Below are 19915 nucleotides of genomic sequence, written 5' to 3'. Positions count from 1 at the left end.
ACTCTAGTATATGTTATAAATATAAAAATATAGAAATTGTTATTCCCATCACGGGTGCGTGCACAGATATACGCTTGCTTAGAGATGGTTAAAATCACTGCTAAAGAGTCTATTTCTTGTACAATTGGTCGATATACCTGACGATGTATGTAAACCACCGAACCCAGAAGCCGCCACGTGCCGCCTTGACGATCGACATGAAGCATTCGTAGAATTTGCAAAAACCGAATGCCTCTGATGGCGGAAGTGGCGAATACCTGACCGTTGCTTCCTACCGACAGGACTACCATGGACGCTACTACGACGATTAAATCTTAAAAGAAGAAATGAGACAAGTGCGATCAATACAAGAGAGTAAATATAATCGCGATAGATTCGAACGTAATACATGTTGTTATAAACGGGGCGTAATTTGCCCACATCGCATCGATTAGAATACATAATAACACGCACGCGCGCGTATATTAAACGCTAAGTATATTAAAAAATATTTTTGGATATTGATTAAGTATGTATAAGGTGTGGATTAAGTACGTATATATAATCGGCTGCAGATGATAAAAGCAAAGCGCGTAATCCGATTAATGCCTCGTTCGACGTTACTATTTATCTACAAAATTCGTCGACGATGCACACACACACACACACACACGTTGTTGTCGATTAAAAACAGTTCTCTTTCCATCCGCGCGCTACGAAATTGCCGGAATAGATGTAATTCCAGTCGCATTTCCCCGACTGGTCTGTTAATAATAATGCTCCATTTCGTACGTTGCTACATTATTTTTATGGACAAAATGAAATAAAATAGAGTATATTAATAATCGAGAATACAGGGAAATAACCCATGTCCTCGATTATTTGAGACAACTTCTGGAGAAGAGGAATGCGTGGATAATCAAAAAACATAGATAGAAGATCTAGTCAGTACTATTTACCACGCGGTTTGCAATAAACACGTAAAATCGGCTCGAAAATACAACTGCTTTACTCAAATTGCAGATGTACGCACGAATACGCACGACTGTTAGAGTACAGAGAAATTTACATGGTAAAAATCCTGTTCTAACAATTGTTCTGCATAATCTGCGAGCAATTAAACACGTACATTATACAATACATATAGAAATTTTGAAATTTAATCATTTGAACAGTAATCTAGTTGTCAGATAATATTTGAAAAAAAATACGCTCGGTTTTTGTTTTCGCTGTTAAGCTTCCAATCGCGTATTTGCCATCAAGTAGGTAATTACAAAGTTTGCAAAATAGATGCCAGGTAATCAATTTTAGGCGAGTCTTCAATTAAGGAAGGAATTTCCCCGCGAACCGTTCGCATGTGTTTCATTTATAGAATGTGTCCAACAGAACGATGGCTGCGATACAAAACGCTCGCAATCTTGATTTTAGCAAAATGGATTCGCTATTAGGATCAGAGCTTAATATTATAAAGTTGGCCGATAGCGACAGTCACAAACGATCCTATGCAAGCGATCCGAAACAAAGAGATGATTGTCACGATCCTATTTTGCGCCGATCGATCAGACAATGCAAATATCAGCTTAATTTTGGCTGTGTCGCGTTTTACAGTCATGTCGCGACTTGCCGTTAGGAGAAAACAAACTCACCTATGATACAAATCGGTTTTCGTATGAATCGCAGCCGTCCACAGCAGCCCATATACTTCGATCTGCAGCCTGCGCTCCATAGTCGAACCAGGTATTCGACTCCAAAGAATACCACGAGACATATTTCCTGAACAATAATGAAGTGTAATTGATTTCTAGTCTTTTAACTTGATACTTTGAATGCATAGCACTCTAGTACAAGATAGACCTGACAATCAATAATTTTTTGAAAAAAGATAAAAATTAAAATTACAAAATAAAGTTCTTACATGTACGAGGTTTTAATTTTCGAGAAAAATATCTTTAAAAATTAAAAAATTAATGATATATTTAAGAATTAATAATATTGCCTGAAAACTTTTTGAGAGAGAGAGAGAGAGAGAGAGAGAAATATAGATGACGTTTATGAACTTTGTATCAAGCATAACGTAACATACATATATAACAGAGAGAGAGAGAGAGAGAGAGATTTTAAAATTTTTCTTTCTATTTATGTATCCATTTATCTTTTTCTCTTTATAAATTAAAGATTTTTCATTCTATTATTATTATAACAATGAATCTATATTTTATATCAAAATATATCTAGAATAAGGTTTATACGTGATTTCGACCGGAAGGGATTGAATGGCGCTAATAGTATGGTCGATAATTTGACGGTTTAATTATCCAACGTCGATGGGAGGAAAATGTGGCGGAATAGTTCTATAGATTAATATGGACATTAGCAAATCATCTTTAAAATGAATATGTAACAAACGCGATAGAATATTGATGGAGGTTGCTATTGTATCGATTGTATACTAACGCCGTTACATGAAAGGGATACCTTAGTTAGAAAAACGAGGACGTTAGAACAAAATGAGCGAGATTGTTGAGAACGAGCTTATACTGTATTCCTTTATGATCCAGGACACATTGACGAGTTTCGTATTTTACGCGTGCTTACTTTCTTCGCGTTCACGTGGGAAAAGGTGACAAAGAAATCTCGAGCGGAAGTTCTTACACTATGGAATACCGATTCACGAATGACATTGACTTCATATCGATGATAATCTGCGCACTTCATGGAAGAGTCGAATAGAAATCTAAAAGAGCGCATTAAGAACTTAATATAAAAATACACACATTTATAGAAAACCCTATGACGATATAGAAATTAACGATTTATTATGTATTACGACGCTACACGCAAAAGTTTTAGAAAATCAAATAGAAATGAGCGCTCTCGCGAAATCGCGGCGCTTTGCCACCGTGCTTTTTGCAGATTATTTATCAATCTTAGTGGTAGTCGGGTTGCGGTGCGTGCAGGTGCACCGTGATCTGACACAGATCCGCCACAGGAGAAAGAATTAATTTTATTTGTGCAGCGCTTCGACGCGCGGTGATGGAAGAAGAGAAAAAGTTCTTCCGTAAAGTCTATTCTCGGACGAACCAACAAATCTAAAATGTTCTTTTCAAAGACTAATTAAATAAAGTTTGCTTTAACTTTCTTACGGAACGTTATGAAACTCTTGTTTACGAATTCCTGACCATTGTCAGTGCTTAACATTTCATGCTTTGCAATCAATGGCATTCTGTCAGAAATGTACTTAATTCTTCCGTCGAAAACAAAACTTAAGTTTGAGTTTTAAATTTGAATATAAAAACACATGGAATAAGCAAAAAATATACAAATGTAAGCAGATGTAATTAAAATTCTATTACAAAAATAAACAAAAAATAATAATTTGCAGAATTTGCTTAAACCGAGATTTTTACCAAACTAATTCTAATAAGCACAAAGATTATAGAAATATTAAATATATATAAACAATTGCAACAAATGATGACTCGCCTCGATATATCAAAAAAAGATTCTTGGTCAAAGAACTTCTATATAGATAAAAGGTAGTTCGTTAGATCTGTATAATACTCTTTGTACACATCAAAGGTATGTCTTTTCCTTTGCATATACAATCGATGCAATTGCGACAAAATATTCTTAATCTAGCAGTTCTGCAGTACTTCTTTAAATAGTATTATTGACATTATTTGACCTAGATATGCCATTTAATATTCCATTTAATATTCTGTCCAGTTATGGACTATACGTTTATGCACTTAATAAAGAACACGAGCTACTCACCATCCAAAACAGAGTTTCGTTTGCGAAGTTACTGTATTGGTCTATTGTTGACAAAACGCTAAATATGAGGCACACCAATACCACCATGAACCTGAAAACATAAATACATTACGATATATATATATATATGGCTAATATACCAATTTGATCGAGAGAGAGAGAGAGAGAGAGAGAGAGAGAGAGAGAGAGAGGTTCTATTATAAAATTCTAGTCAGATAAATAATTGATTAGGTCGATTCATTAGAAGCGTAGAATATCAAATATTAAAATCAGATTTATATCTAAAACGACTTTAAAATCTCAATTTAACTCTATATCACATAATAAATATAGATTAAAACTTGATTCTATAAAATTTCGCCTGGAACGAGCGATTTGATTCATCAAAAGCGTGGGCTATCATATTCATATACACATTCACATTTAAAATGATTTTAGATTCGTTGAATTTATTCGCTATTTTTTTTTTAACTTTCAGCTCAATCATTCTCATACTATTAAAAACGTTTCGTGATACGTTTGTAATAATCATTAAAGAAAGAAGTTGATGCTGCCGAACTATTGCATTTTTCTTTAGTTTTAGATCTTTACATAAATGTAGAATCTGATTTCTGACGCGAAAATATGAAATGTGATTACGATGACATATGATATTGGAGATACTCTCAACAAAGTATAAGAAATAAATATGAAAGAGATACGATGGTTTTGGATCACCTTATGTGACGTATAATGTAAATTTCGTATTATTATTAATAAACTTTTATTAATAATAATCCAAATCAGTATTAAACCTCTAATTACAAACGCTTAAACCACCGATATTAAACAGCAAACCCAACATATTACAGCGCAACGAATATACTCAATGATTGAAATGTGAATTGAAACATAAATTACATTATTATTAACTATGTATTATATATTGCATATTGGCTATGTATAATATTTCAGTTTGCGCGTCAGCTAAAACTTTGTTTTAATTCCAATACTCGGAATAATAAAAGTGCTGCTAAGCTTACCTGTTCTTCCACTAATTGTTAGAAGGAATGGAAACAAACTTTTTCATACAAAATCTTGATAGCGGCAAAAGGACCAATCGGAGACCAATTGTAGCCCATTACGATGTCATACTTTATGATGACCCTTTATGTCATACTCCATTTAGTGTTATCTTTATTTGTCTAGTGCCCTAGTCATTAACTTGGCCGATTTCCTTAGATTTTTATATTTTTCTTACATCATATAAGTACACATTTATATATAGAGAAATAACTCTAGGATATTAATAACAGCATTACATATACATTTATTATGCTTCGATCTCATGTCCTGCAAAGAAAGGTATATAATACATCGACCGAAGTACATCTACTACTCCAGCGGGCATCATTCATTGAAAAACTTTGCGGATTCGTGCATTATTCAATAGGCTGTTTTTCATTTCTTTCAAACTGTCGCCAAGCACCGCAACCTTTTAAATAATTCATTATCAAAACAAAACGCGGCAACGTATCCGCGAAACAAATCGATCGTTGTGAATATACGTAAGGTCTCTTGCTTTGCTTTTTTCATTTCGCCGACGCTTTATATTTTCATTTGATTTTGGACGAGTGATCGAATAAGCGAGAAACTAAAACCGTTAAAATTTTATAAGATCTTTTTTGGTTTTATGTTTTATACACATTATATTGTACAATACTTTTCTGTCATTAATGTCTTAACATATCTTGTGCACTTCTCGTATATATGATCTTAACGTCACATTTTTCGGCCAACTTGAACTCAATTCTTTTTTTTAGTAAGAATCAAAATAATAAATCAAAGATATAATGTGCAAGGAAAGTGAAATATGCTTATAAGTAAGCGAAAAAATTTTTTATCAGAGTTACGTGGTTATATTTTTTGCTGTACATCTAAAATTGAACCCGAGATATTTCTACATTGTGGAATAGTTGTACGTGTGATTAGTAAGGAGATACATCAAGTTAGCTAATACAAATTTGTACAAATTTTTCGAAATTAACCGAGTTTGCCCAACATGCGAATAACAGATAACTATGATATGCTAAAATTCTTTTGTGCATCTTGTTGCAAGGGGTGATTGTACGGGAATTTCAAAATAAGATGAGTCGCATGGAAATATGCAATAAAAATCAGATTTTACGCTAAGAGTTATCTTCGCCGTTCTTAGAGATATTTTATATCCGCAAACGGGTGCTGTTTCGGAATCGTTTGTACGTCTTTGTATGGCCGTTAGTTTCGTTTGTAGTTTTAAAGGGGTGATTGTACGGGAATTTCAAAATAAGATGAGTCGCATGGAAATATGCAATAAAAATCAGATTTTACGGTAAGAGTTATCTCCGCCGTTCTTAGAGATATTTTAAATCCGCAAACGGGTGCTGTTTCGGAATCGTTTGTACGTCTTTGTATGGCCGCTAGATTCGTTTGTAGTTTTAAAGGGGTGATTGTACGGGAATTTCAAAATAAGATGAGTCGCATGGAAATATGCAATAAAAATCAGATTTTACGGTAAGAGTTATCTCCGCCGTTCTTAGAGATATTTTAAATCCGCAAACGGGTGCTGTTTCGGAATCGTTTGTACGTCTTTGTATGGCCGTTAGTTTCGTTTGTAGTTTTAAAGGGGTGATTGTACGGGAATTTCAAAATAAGATGAGTCGCATGGAAATATGCAATAAAAATCAGATTTTACGGTAAGAGTTATCTCCGTCGTTCTTAGAGATATTTTAAATCCGCAAACGGGTGCTGTTTCGGAATCGTTTGTACGTCTTTGTATGGCCGTCAGTTTCGTTTGTAGTTTTAAAGGGGTGATTGTACGGGAATTTTCAAAATAAGATGAGTCGCATGGAAATATGCAATAAAAATCAGATTTTACGGTAAGAGTTATCTCCGCCGTTCTTAGAGATATTTTAAATCCGCAAACGGGTGCTGTTTCGGAATCGTTTGTACGTCTTTGTATGGCCGCTAGTTTCGTTTGTAGTTTTAAAGGGGTGATTGTACGGGAATTTCAAAATAAGATGAGTCGCATGGAAATATGCAATAAAAATCAGATTTTACGGTAAGAGTTATCTCCGCCGTTCTTAGAGATATTTTAAATCCGCAAACGGGTGCTGTTTCGGAATCGTTTGTACGTCTTTGTATGGCCGCTAGATTCGTTTGTAGTTTTAAAGGGGTGATTGTACGGGAATTTCAAAATAAGATGAGTCGCATGGAAATATGCAATAAAAATCAGATTTTACGGTAAGAGTTATCTCCGCCGTTCTTAGAGATATTTTAAATCCGCAAACGGGTGCTGTTTCGGAATCGTTTGTACGTCTTTGTATGGCCGCTAGTTTCGTTTGTAGTTTTAAAGGGGTGATTGTACGGGAATTTCAAAATAAGATGAGTCGCATGGAAATATGCAATAAAAATCAGATTTTACGGTAAGAGTTATCTCCGCCGTTCTTAGAGATATTTTAAATCCGCAAACGGGTGCTGTTTCGGAATCGTTTGTACGTCTTTGTATGGCCGCTAGTTTCGTTTGTAGTTTTAAAGGGGTGATTGTACGGGAATTTCAAAATAAGATGAGTCGCATGGAAATATGCAATAAAAATCAGATTTTACGGTAAGAGTTATCTCCGCCGTTCTTAGAGATATTTTAAATCCGCAAACGGGTGCTGTTTCGGAATCGTTTGTACGTCTTTGTATGGCCGTTAGTTTCGTTTGTAGTTTTAAAGGGGTGATTGTACGGGAATTTCAAAATAAGATGAGTCGCATGGAAATATGCAATAAAAATCAGATTTTACGGTAAGAGTTATCTCCGCCGTTCTTAGAGATATTTTAAATCCGCAAACGGGTGCTGTTTCGGAATCGTTTGTACGTCTTTGTATGGCCGCTAGTTTCGTTTGTAGTTTTAAAGGGGTGATTGTACGGGAATTTTCAAAATAAGATGAGTCGCATTCTTGACAATATGCCACGTTATCGAACTGCTGCTTTTGACGACTCGAAAGTTAAAACGCTACAGTCGGACATTGCCACGGTAGTGTTTTTCATTTTGCGCCCGATGTACTCTGCCGTCATATCGAACATGCCATTCATTTCCGGAAACCTATATCTATTTTTCTTTTATACTAAAAACATCTACATAATCTGTTTTTACAACTATTTCCCGGACAGCTGTATATTTTTCCATTTGTACTCCCTTCATGTTTTAACGCCTTAACTTTAAGAGCAACAACGCTCTAATCTAAAAGCATGCATGGTTGCGAGTTCTAGTGGTTACTTTACATATTTACGCCGTACATATGTATACCTATGATTTTCATTTTTTTTTTATTTTTTTTTATTTTATTTTATTAGTTGCTAGTATCGCTACATTTTAGATACCAGTTTCTTATACAAAATAATCCTGGAACCTGGAACTCGTATATGCTTTTTCTCTAAAAGCCGACAGTATAAAGTAAATTTTCAAATTTTTCGTAAACTCACCTTCAACCTGCAACCATGCGTGTATAATACATACGACTGTTGCATGATCGTATGTGATTTTTCGTGCGGCTTTAATGCTGCATCATTCATACAATCGTTAGACGGCCGACTAATGAAGTCGCGCTGCGCACGAAACGCCACTGTAAATATTTAATTGCTCGAGTAATCCTATTGATCGGCGTTACGGTGCCTGTTATTTATATCTATTATCGTACTATTACTAACCCAATGTTAATGTGATCGGGAAGGGAGGATAAGAGCGAGAGGGATAAGAGTCATTCAATCTCGAAAGCGAAGGAATTTGTGGAGGAATCCGCCCGTTTACTGCATATCAAATTGAACCTCGAGACATAGCAAATGCAACTCCCAAACAATAAATTTCTCTTCAAAGAATTCCTTTCTCTTTTGCATCATTTATAATTATAATTATATTATATAGATTATTATTATATTATAATTTTCCTTTGTTTCAACTATATATGTAATAAAACAATATTGAATTTCCAGAAATTAAATCAAGAGAAAATGAGAGAATATGTCATTAAAATGATATCAAAACAGTTTTACATTACAACTTCACTTAAATCTGAAAGCTTCAATTTTAGCTTTTCGTTGCAATTTTGAATGAAATAATTGTTGTTCGAAAAATACAATTATCGTGATTTTTAAAATGCTGGTTAACAGTGACACATAAGTGTATTGTCCTGTGCGTAGTGACGTTAAAAGATAAAAGAAATTTGTCCTGTTAACGGAGATAATTCTAATTCGACTGGCCTACTTTCGAGCGGGCGTAAATAGCAGCATGTTGTTAGGCCCAATGCATATGCAAGCTATTTGCGTGCGGCCTGTTATTTTTAGATGAGAATCGCACGTGCGCGCGCGTGAGCTGATATATTGATATCGCGCATATAATGATGCCCATGAAGATTACATATCGTGCCGTGCAAGGTTGTTGCTAAATTTTTCAGTAATTTAAACGCGATCAGAAGGCGCGAATCTGACCAATGAGAGTAAAATCAATCCGATTGAAAAATCACGACCGATTTGCACGTTAAATGCACGTAGTTTAGTGAACGGAATGTTGGACATGAGCGACACTCGCGATCTATTTACAATAATATAAGGCGTAATATTACAAAGTTGCATAAACAGACGTACACGGATTGATTTTCAGCGAGGTATCTTTGATCTTTTCATTTTTCCAATTTGTCGGGAGCGACAAGGGAATTGCATTCATCAATCGCGCGCAATATACTGTATATTATTTGTTCTCTTCATCAATTAATTACAATTACATTATTTGTCAGTTAATTTGTTGATTCCGCGGGAATCGAGATTCAGTGCAGCACGCGTAAGGACAAATTCAATTTTCTAGAGAATGATTAATGCGCAGATATACTTATTTGCGCATATCGAACGATCTCGTGCGATCGGAGTATCGAGAAGTTTATGTTATTTCGAGCCCTCGGAGAGATCCCTTTGTAATTAAACCGCGATGAGGATGAATAAATGATGCGACACAACGTGACATTATTGCTGTAGGAACCACACACGCACATTCTATCTCCCCTCGATCGCATGTTAGGTTAATTGATATGCAGGGGATGCACAATGGATCTACACACTCAATCATTTTATACATTTTTAGCCATAAGCCACACATCGAGCCATCCGTTGACGTGCGCAAGTGTTAATATTGATAATTAGATTTCATTGTTTCATTGTTTTTCAATTAAATTCTACAAAATGTCCTATAATAAACTCTGTATTTTCCAAGATATTAAATCCTTCGTATATATCTCCTCACCACTAAATACACACGATGTCCACTATATATATATATATATGTATATGTATATAAAAATGTAAAATTCTCAGAGAGTCTCTTTCTACCTGGAGAATTGGGCACGCTCCAGGGAAATTTTGTTATTCGGAGATTTTAATCTTTAAATTGTCTCTTCAAAAATTTTATTTTTTCTTCTTGCAAATAGTGCTAGATCTTGTTTAAAATTTTAAATTTTTAGGTAAGTTTAGCTTAGATTTATGAATAAGTTTTGTGTCATTTTAAAAGATTTCTCTTCAATATTTAACAACTTTTTTTTGTTTGTAGAAGATTCTATTTTCTTGTTCTATCTTTTAGAAGTTAAAAGGTGAAAATTTTATGCGCGCTGTAAAGCCTATTTATTACTTTCTCTTTACTTTCTTCAGTATAACTTTTTCAAGTTTGGAATAAATAGCAGCTCTTAATTTTTTGCCTTAAAATTTTTTACGAGTAAGTAGAAAAGTTGGACTAAAAAATCCAGATGATAATTAAATCTATTTTAAATTGACGTAAAAAAATGCTCCAATTTATTCCTAAAAAACTTGAACAAAGATACCTGGAACATTAAGAAATTCTCGGAGGAAAAGATTCGTTGCATAAAAAAAAACAGGAGTTCTCCAAGACCCGATGATACGTTGGATTGTTATTTTGCGTTTTATTCAACGGACATTTTCGTGACTTTGGCATTTCCACGGTCAAACAAAAAGTATGCTTATATTTGCGAGTAGCGAGGTGTCTGTCCAACGCCTGGCGGAAGATTGATGAGTTCCTAGTTCCTAGCGATGCTCGGGGAAAAAAGGAGGAATATGTTAGACAATTATCATAGTAGGTCGATGAAGGTGACCCGTGCAACCACGAAGCGTTGTACATACGTCGGAATTATAGGCCCTCGACACGCCACCTTAAAGAGCTACTACACGGCGCGGAGACCGCGCGCTTTCGTTAATGCCGCACGCTCGTCCCGTTGCTTAACGAGGTAACGCTCAATAATAAATTACTTGTACAAACAACGAAAGCGCCGCTGCGATCGATCGTTAGATCGTAGCAATTATCGTTCATGCCCTCGTATACGCGGGGTTTGCTTTGCTATCTCATGTCGTTTTTTCTTTTTTTTTCTTTTTTTTTCTTTTTTTTACGTCATTAGTTCGCGCGATGCACTGCATCGATAAAGCGGTCGATTAAGATTTACAATAAGGATTTGAAAAATTTAAGCCGAGAAGATGAAAAGCGAATTTCTGCGCACTAAAAGGTATAGCGTGCAGGTGAATCTCAATATATCTGTATGTATACATGGATGTCGTAATTCTTCTCACGAACACATTCGCGAGACTATATTTGCAATCGGAATTCGATATTATGCACGACCTCAAAAATCTTGTTGCACGGAGATTATATTTTATTATAAAAGACACAACATTATAGTAAATGCACGTTTGTGCATATGCATTGCAGCGAAATACATCAAAGAACAGTTGACATTTAAAAATATGGATTTCTAGGGATTCATAGTTAACGGTCACGAAAAATTTGTAAAAGATATAGAATTCATTGCTCATGGAAATTATTTATTCAAAGGATTTTTTTAAATTTAACGTTTTAACGTTTTTTAAAATTAATAAATAAAGTAAACTTGTTACCTGAAAAGATATTGTCGAATATAATTGATTTAGTAGACATTTCTCTAATAAAAATTTAATATACAGTGAATTTATATTATAATCTAATACGTTGAAAAGTATAGATGTGTCATATCAAAACAATATTGGAAAATCTCAGACGTAATTTTTTCTCTCTTTCTGTGTGCATGCATGTATAGCATTTAATATTAAATTTCCAATAAATTTTTTAGTATTTTGCTGGAACATTGGTGGCTTTCACAGCTTTTACAGTAAATTTATTCACTAGATAAGATCGTAGGAAGATTATCGCACACAACTGTCTATGAATATTTTTACATTTAATCGTCGCGGAATATACGCGACCTTGATCGATAGGCATGTTATATGTCGGTTGTATGTTATATATACATTCTAATAATGTTCTCATACAAATTTAAGTATAAAGCTACTAAGTATAAAGCTTTACAACAACGGCAATCAGTAGAGTATACGTCTAGTGTATCACGCCTGTGTAGTTTGTCAAGTAATTTGTCAGTTGGATTAGATTCAGGTGACATAATAGCTTAACAAACAGTTTGTCTTAAAGGGGAGGACCAGGTAGTGCCCTCACCTATTTAAATAAATTTTTAATATGTTGTAGGGTTAAAAAACCCCCCACTAATTAATGGTAAAGTAGCACGATGCAATACTCGAGCATTCGCAAGATATTTGCATCGAAATATCTATGCAAATATCTTGCGAATGCTCGAGTATTGCATCGTGCTACTTTGCCATTAATCAGTGGGGGGGTTTTTTTTAACCCTACAACATATTAAAAATTTATTTAAATTGGTGAGGACACTACATGGTCCTCCCCTTTAAGATATAATACGAACTTTATAGCAACATATTATCATTTTATGAGACAATGATGGGACAAAAATTTCTGCGAATATATATGTATAATAAATGAGGATGTTATCGAGGCAACATAAATATTCTTAACGCATATAAATTGAGGCGTAAATATTAATTTCAAGGAGAACTTTATGATAAAATTAATCGGTTTTATCGTTTTATCACAGCGTCACAATGAAAACACATTTTCATATACAGTAACGAATGTGTTTATTCCCATAAAATTATCTGCGTACGTTCTCCGTATATTCAAATGCAAAATACCATATGTAGGAGAAGAGTTATTCTTTCTGCCATGTTTTGCGTTTCAAGAAATTTCAAATTGATTTGTTCGCGTTTTTCAATGAAATATAAGAATAAATTTATGAAACTACGCAAATATGCGTATCACGATTGAATTATAATATATTATTTAAAGTATAGGTACTATAGAAGAATACGAAGGATAAAGTAATCTATTCGATCTATGGGTTTTCTCGTGACACACAGTAGGTAAGCCTATTATGATATGACATATAAATAATAAACTATCAGACATTAAAATATTTGTAAAATTATAAAAAGTTAATATCGTATTTATAGTCAAAATTTGAAAATTACAGCAGCTTTTTTATTGAATTGATAAAAATTAAATGCTTTTCGTTCATACGTAACAGTCCAGCAAATTGTTAACAATTCTGTAAGATACAATAGAGTAAGTTATGAGATCTAGTCGCTTAGCATTTAATAAAATATATGAATTCCTTGTGAAACGACGAAAATATAAGATATCAGCAATCTCTTCCTTTCTCTCTCGCGAAGAATATACAAAATTCTTTTATCTTGACTTTTTCGAAATCGAATATTCTCAAGGTATATTCGACTGTCGATGCTTGTTATATCGTTTATCGAATCAGTGATGAGCAATAAAGTCCTATGCGGGATCTGTTTCTCCGATCAAAAATCAAAGATTGCGCCCGATAGATAGACTGAATCGAGCGAATGTTCGATTGCAGACGGAGGAAGCCCTCGACGTCGTTGACGAGGATTTGGGGCACGCCAGGTGTCAAAGGCCACGACGCCAAAATCGATGCCCGCACGACGAACGGAAACCGGAGGAGCCTCTGACGCGGCATTTTCTATTCGTGTCTTCTAACGTTTAGCTCTTGTTTAGCTCATTTAGCTAAAGTCTTAGCAGTGTACATAAATATGTGTTTTTGCAAATCGTTTATAGTTATAAGAAATGTCGAAAAACGTGTTAGTTGCAGAACGTAAAAAATGACATCGGTCATTATTCTCGGTTGAAACGGAAGTGAATACTCACACAGTGCAATGATAGATGAAGCACAGCCAGCCGCCGGGATGTTCGAGGAACACATAGAGGCGCTCCTGAAAGGTCTTGCCCCTCTTATGATGGAACACGTACTTAGCCTTGAAGGCCTGATCGATCGGCAGGTAGATCGGATAGTAAGGATCGGGCACGCCGGTCTGTTCGGGATCGGGACTCGGCGGTTGCTCCTCGGCGCCGGTCACGTCATTGTCAATGATGTCCTCCTTGCTCTTCTTGTGCCGATATTTCCGCTTCATGGGCGTCGGCACCCGCTTGTGGTGCGCCTCGCCGAAGCGCGGCGAGCGGAAGCGACGTAGGAAAGTGAAACGGCGCGCGGGTGATGGTGGTTCCTCCGCGTTCGCGCCGTTATCCTCGGTGTCCTCGGTCTCGCTGCCGGGCGTCTTCAACGCGGCGTCCTCCGCCTCGAGACCCTGCTCAGCCACGAGCTCGTCCTCGCTGCCCCGAAGGGCAGCGTAGGCGGTCGCGGCACCGTACCGCTTTTCGGCGTGTCTAGAGCATTGGTCCTTGCTTCGTGGAAGACTCTCGTTGTCACCTGGGCATTTCCAGGATTGACATTGGGGCCAATTTTGGGAGTCAGAGATTGCGCCGCGATCGCGATGTGCCGATTTTCATATGTCGTTGCTCGATCCTTGAGGCTCATGAGAGTAACGCGATATAGAATACTTATTTTTCCTCATTTAACTTGAGGATTGTTTCATTAAATTCTCGCGCATCGCAAACTGCAGAAACCCAGCTTTAACCGTTACACGTAATATGATAATAGATATCAATCGCGTCATGTTTCGCGAACGCAAAGATAATTCGATCTCGTGATTTTACGTTTTCGAGGGCCGCCAATGAGAGGATTCAATTGATGAACCTCGGATGAGTCGTCGACGGTAAATAGATAGATCAGTCATCGTGCGGAGATTATTCAAATATTTGACGCGGCCCAGACTGAGGCATTTGCAATTCTAACCACTAGAGAACCGCGGAATAATATCCCATCATATAATACGCGCGCGCGAAAACCCGGTTGCGATCGAGAAGCTTATTTACGAAATGGGATCGATAATAACATCTGTTATTAAATACACTCCTTTGAATAAAACATTTTAGAGAACGACGTGAAAATTAACAAAGAGATTTAAACGGAACTATGGTTAAAATTCTTTGTTCTGCGCTCATATTGAGTAAATTTTTTTACTTTGGCTTTTATTACAAAAAATAACTTTTTTCATATCTACAAGAATATGAATTAAGTAATAGTAATTATTCTCAACATTTATTTTTATGTTAAATTCAATTCCGACTTTCAAAATGTTCTATCATGTCATAATTTTGAAAAATTTGAACTGAAATGATTACACATTACACATCATATATACTTCACCATAGATTCACCATAGAGATATGGAATGTTATATATTGAAAAAGTTTTATTCCATTAAAAATTAAGTGTACTATTAAAACTTCAGAGCCTCGTAAAAATTCTGTTGTCAGATTAAGGTTAATAAGACTTTCGTAATGAAATATTGGTTCCACTATACTGTGAGGAAGTTACAAATTAACCTATCGAGGATCATAAATAATTTATCTTTTTAATTTTGTTTAATCCGATTTTTCATTTAGTCCAAAGCAAAAAAACGCAAAAAATCTGTTGAATATTGTCAGCGCGATAGGTAGATGATACCGACAAATATTTATAGAATCTTTAATATATATTAATTACATCTATATTTCCGCAAACTGTGTGTGTGTGTCCTGCTTTATATGTCATAACATTTTAAATAAATAATAGTAAGAAATTCAAATAGTTCATGTAACCACTTCTACAAAATTTACGAAAAAGTATTGTTGTTTTATTCTGCTGTCCTATAAAATTCATTAACCTATAAATCTGAAAAGATTATAAAAATAATTTACTTGGCTGTACAGAAATTTGCATTTTCTTTTCGCTCAAACAATTCAATTTTTTTAAATTTTTTGATAGACGTCTCAAATTATAGGATCTTATTTTTAAAATGTTTAACTAAAATAATTTTTCTAGCCTATTCGCATTTTAAGCTTTTGCACAGATAAAACAAAAATAGAAAAATGAGTTTTAAAGACAGAGGATATTTTTTATATATGTTAAATTTACCTGGATATTTTGTAAATTAAATAAGAAGACTCGTATAAATAAAACAAAAACTAGAACAGTGTGAACAGACTATAGATATTATATTTATGAATATACCACTTTGTACTTGGCCTGAATATTCTTTTTTAGATTTTTCTGTAAACAAATAATTCTTCTAATTAATTTATTTAAAGAAGTACGTGTATATTATCTCAATCTTTATTTTCTATCAAAAAATCTCGAAACTATAGGTAATAAATTATTATTAATGATTAGTTTGTTTCGTTTTATTAAATAAATTTTATACCATACGCCACCTGGATAACAATAATCTCATTATAGTTGTGATAATTTTCGAGTTTAACATGTAATTTTACAAAAAGAGTACGTTCGTTTTAAGAAATGAGGCAGCAAGCGCGATTACCGCAGCCAGTCCAGATTCTTCGCTCAGCTTTTTTGAAATGAATGACTCGTAAAAGTTTCTTTAATATCCCCAATGGGAAATGGAAAGATTAAAAACGGAGTAGATCGTCCCGAAAAGGGACCTGTATACCATATGGTTACCGTGTCTCGCACAAAAAATAGAAAAGATGCATTTAATAAATAAGAGAATGCCAGCCGCGAATAACATTGATGTCTACAAGGTGGAGTAACGAAATATCAATGTTGTACATACATGTTGTGCTTTTCTCACGTCTTGCCACATTACGATTGTCGTACTGTATTGGTGACTGTATAAGCAGCCTCTGTATAAAGGTCAATGGCGCATATACTTTAATCGATCTCGTGAATTTTAAAATACTTCAATACAGTAAAAATGTTTACATTCAGAAAATATTTATATTATTAATTATTCAGTCCTGAATAAAATGTCAATCTTATCTATTGTCAAAAAAAGCCAGACGTGAATTTATTTTTCCGAGAAGTTTGACTATTATAAAATCTTCGGTTATTTTCGGTTTTCGTAAAGATCGTTAAAAGTTCAACACATTGCGAAGAATTAATGATGATTACACGCAAAATATCACCGCGCAATGGTGTAGCGTTATAACATAATATCTATCCTGATGTGTAGGACAGGACGCAGGAGAGCGGAATTATCGGGAAGGCGGAACAATGGAAACCACAAATCCGACTCGCGCGCTTGTACATTAACACGAATGAATTATCCGCAGAGCTCTATTTATAAAAGCGTCCACTTCCCTCGCCGTTTCTCTCTTCCTCTCAAACGACGAGACATTAAAACTCCGTCACATGAACGGATCCAACCGCGTCGCGGATCGAGCCTCGAGTATCGAGCGAAAAGACACTTTTCTCTTTCTCTCTCTCTCTCTCTTTCTTTCTGATCAAGCAGAAATCGGGCTTCGCAATTCTGCCTCTCCGCTGTTAAGCCGCGCGGATTCATGAGCTATACGAATTTTTCGCTTCCAGCCAGAAGGGATATATCTAATATTCGTCATGCGCAAAAATATATGCATACGTCGTCACTGTCATTTTAGTTAGCGTGTCTTTTTCATTTTGCACAGAAAGTAAAATACATTTAAAATGCAACAAACGTTTCGTTCATGTTGCTACATGCGACGTTTTCATTAATTGAGAATGCATAAATTGACTCCGCGGAATGCGTGCGAGTTCTCTTTGGGCGGAAAGCCTTTAAAAGAAATATGATTTTGAATTAATACGATTTTACACGACCCCCAAATTGCTTCTGTTAACGGGAAAATACGGTAATATACTAGAAAATGCAAAAAAAAATAGTTATATTTAAATGCATAGTTACATAAATGTATATAGCAAACGTACATTTCTTATTTTATGGCAAACTTTGGGTTATTTTTTTAACGAGATGGAAAGAAAAGATTAAAAACTCCGATTTATGCTCCATCTATGTAATTTTGTCAATTATTCTGTATTCGATTAACTCTAAACTCTAAACTCACTTGAACTGATTCTTTATTTTCTTTGCAAAACTAATTGAAATTTAAACAGAGAGAGCTTTGGTTAGTCACGGTATGAATATTCTATGACGTGCAACAAATGCAACGTGACCCAGTACAACGGTTATCCACGTCACGCTCGTTCGTGAAATTACTTAAGGCTCGGGCGATAACAATATATGTGTGTAATGAACGCGAATCACGCGGATCACCGAGGATTACGAGAACAATGTTTCAGTCTCGTATACCTGAATGACTGCACTTATTATTTGGATGACCTTGGCAGTTAAAGTGACCGCGAGGGTGCGACTGATACGGATGTCGACACTGCTGTCGTTGTTGTTGTTGTTGTTGTTGTTGCTGCTGCTGCTGCTGCTGCTGCTGCTGCTGATTGATTGGCGACTTGAGGACACTCAATACAAGGTCTTCACGGGAAGGTACAATCCGCGTGATCTGACGGCTTTGCCGGAAGAGAGTTTCCTGTTCGCCGCGATTCATCTTACAGGCAAGACGACGACGTTGGAGATAAAATCCTGGATACCACTCGCGTCTCCCCCGTCCTGGACCGCTACCTAACATAACGGCGTGCAACATCCCGGCACCAACTTTCCGGTTACGGTTGATGAGCGGCTCCTTGTCTGCCGGACAATCGTCCGAGCACGCGACTTGTCCATGGTCTCCGAAATCCGCGTTCACGCGACAACGATCGTCCTGGGACCGCAAACCACTATAAAATATCGCGTAGCACTATCGGAAGTTTAATAGTCCGATCTCCAACACGTCGTTCCCTTGTGGATTACCGGAATTATTATTTTGGGACAATAGTAGGGTTTATTTTGCACGTTCTATCGTATTAGGATTTTCGTCGCCGTCCGAACGATGCGAGAGAAAAAGTGAAATATTCAGCCCGTCGTAATCTTATCACCTTTTCTCTCACGAGAGATTATTCCCTCACGGCACTCGGCACGGATATCGTCGATAGGATTATCCGACCTGGCCGTCGTCGCCGGAATTGCTGATCGCGTCTAATTGTAAGACGTAACGCGACATATGCTTCCAAATTCGTGTCTTAACGTTTGTCATCGTTAATTGTCGTTCTCCGAAGCGTTCGTTAAAGTTCTTGATATTTCAAAGAATGACACCAACGAGTTTTCGTTCAGCGGACATTGAATTGTCCTCGCCTTTTCCACGTTCGTCCTCTCATTGTCGCCTATCATACGATTCTACTGTAACGAATTCGTGTCTTTCTATCTTTCTAACCGAACGACGCGACGTCTCGGTCTTTCCGTAGGATCACCGTGCTTCCCTCGTTGATTTCACTCAACTTCGCAGGCTAAACCAACCCTCAGAATTATCCACGTTTGCCAAAGCTGTTACTTTCACGAGACGTGAAACGATCGTGAACGTCAGATGCGGGTACTCGACGGTCGGGTCATGCATAATTTTCGCGATATGAAACGAGCAACTGAAACTTATCAGGCAACTCAAATCGGAGAGGAGAATTTGGATATGCACTACAGGCGAGAGGAAAGAAGAGACAGTAGCGGAGAAAGAGAAAGAGATAGTGAGAGAAAGCTGCAGGGAAGACGGAAGATTGAGAGATTCGGAAATACCCTCGTTCTGGTCCCCCGGAGGATAGATGTTGAATACGAGCAGACTTCTGGGACCTTGCGATCGATCTTACCTAAGAAAATCCTTCGAGTATTTATTCGGACTAATGCGGTAATGAAATTCCGTCCCGTGATTCCCTCGAGTCTCCTTTCGATTCGAAAAACGTCTCTCTTTCTCCGCTCTGTACGCGGATAATCGTTATTTAAGCTACGTTGCAAAATGTATCTGTCGTATCGCCCTTCCTCTCAGTACAGCGTCTCCAATGGTTTTTTTCCCTCGGCGTTCGTCGCTCGTTATCGTTAATCGCCGAGGTCTTTTCCTTTCACCCACTTGCCTTTCCAACGGGCAACGCTGCTG

At 36.2% G+C, this 19915-nt stretch overlaps 1 protein-coding gene across 5 annotated transcripts in view; it reads right to left on the bottom strand.

Annotated features, from left to right (window-relative positions):
* Positions 1-19915, bottom strand: part of LOC139817633 (potassium voltage-gated channel subfamily KQT member 1-like) — a 47727-nt gene that overhangs the window by 25567 nt on the left and 2245 nt on the right. For 4 of the 5 annotated variants that reach the window (XM_071785871.1, XM_071785869.1, XM_071785870.1 and 1 more), the window contains exons 2-6: positions 18196-18674; positions 13883-14441; positions 3754-3844; positions 1626-1752; positions 138-313 (exon numbers count right to left, since the gene is read on the bottom strand). In XM_071785871.1, coding sequence (XP_071641972.1) covers positions 138-313; positions 1626-1752; positions 3754-3844; positions 13883-14441; positions 18196-18674 — 1432 coding nt within the window. Of the gene's footprint in view, positions 1-137; positions 314-1625; positions 1753-3753; positions 3845-13882; positions 14442-18195; positions 18736-19915 lie in introns of all 5 variants that reach the window. The other variant, XM_071785874.1, reaches the window with a different exon arrangement.

Source organism: Temnothorax longispinosus, chromosome 8, assembly GCF_030848805.1.
Source record: "Temnothorax longispinosus isolate EJ_2023e chromosome 8, Tlon_JGU_v1, whole genome shotgun sequence".
Lineage (NCBI taxonomy): Eukaryota > Metazoa > Arthropoda > Insecta > Hymenoptera > Formicidae > Temnothorax > Temnothorax longispinosus.
Note: the sequence above shows the minus strand (reverse complement) of the source record. Positions and strands in the feature narration are given on the sequence as shown.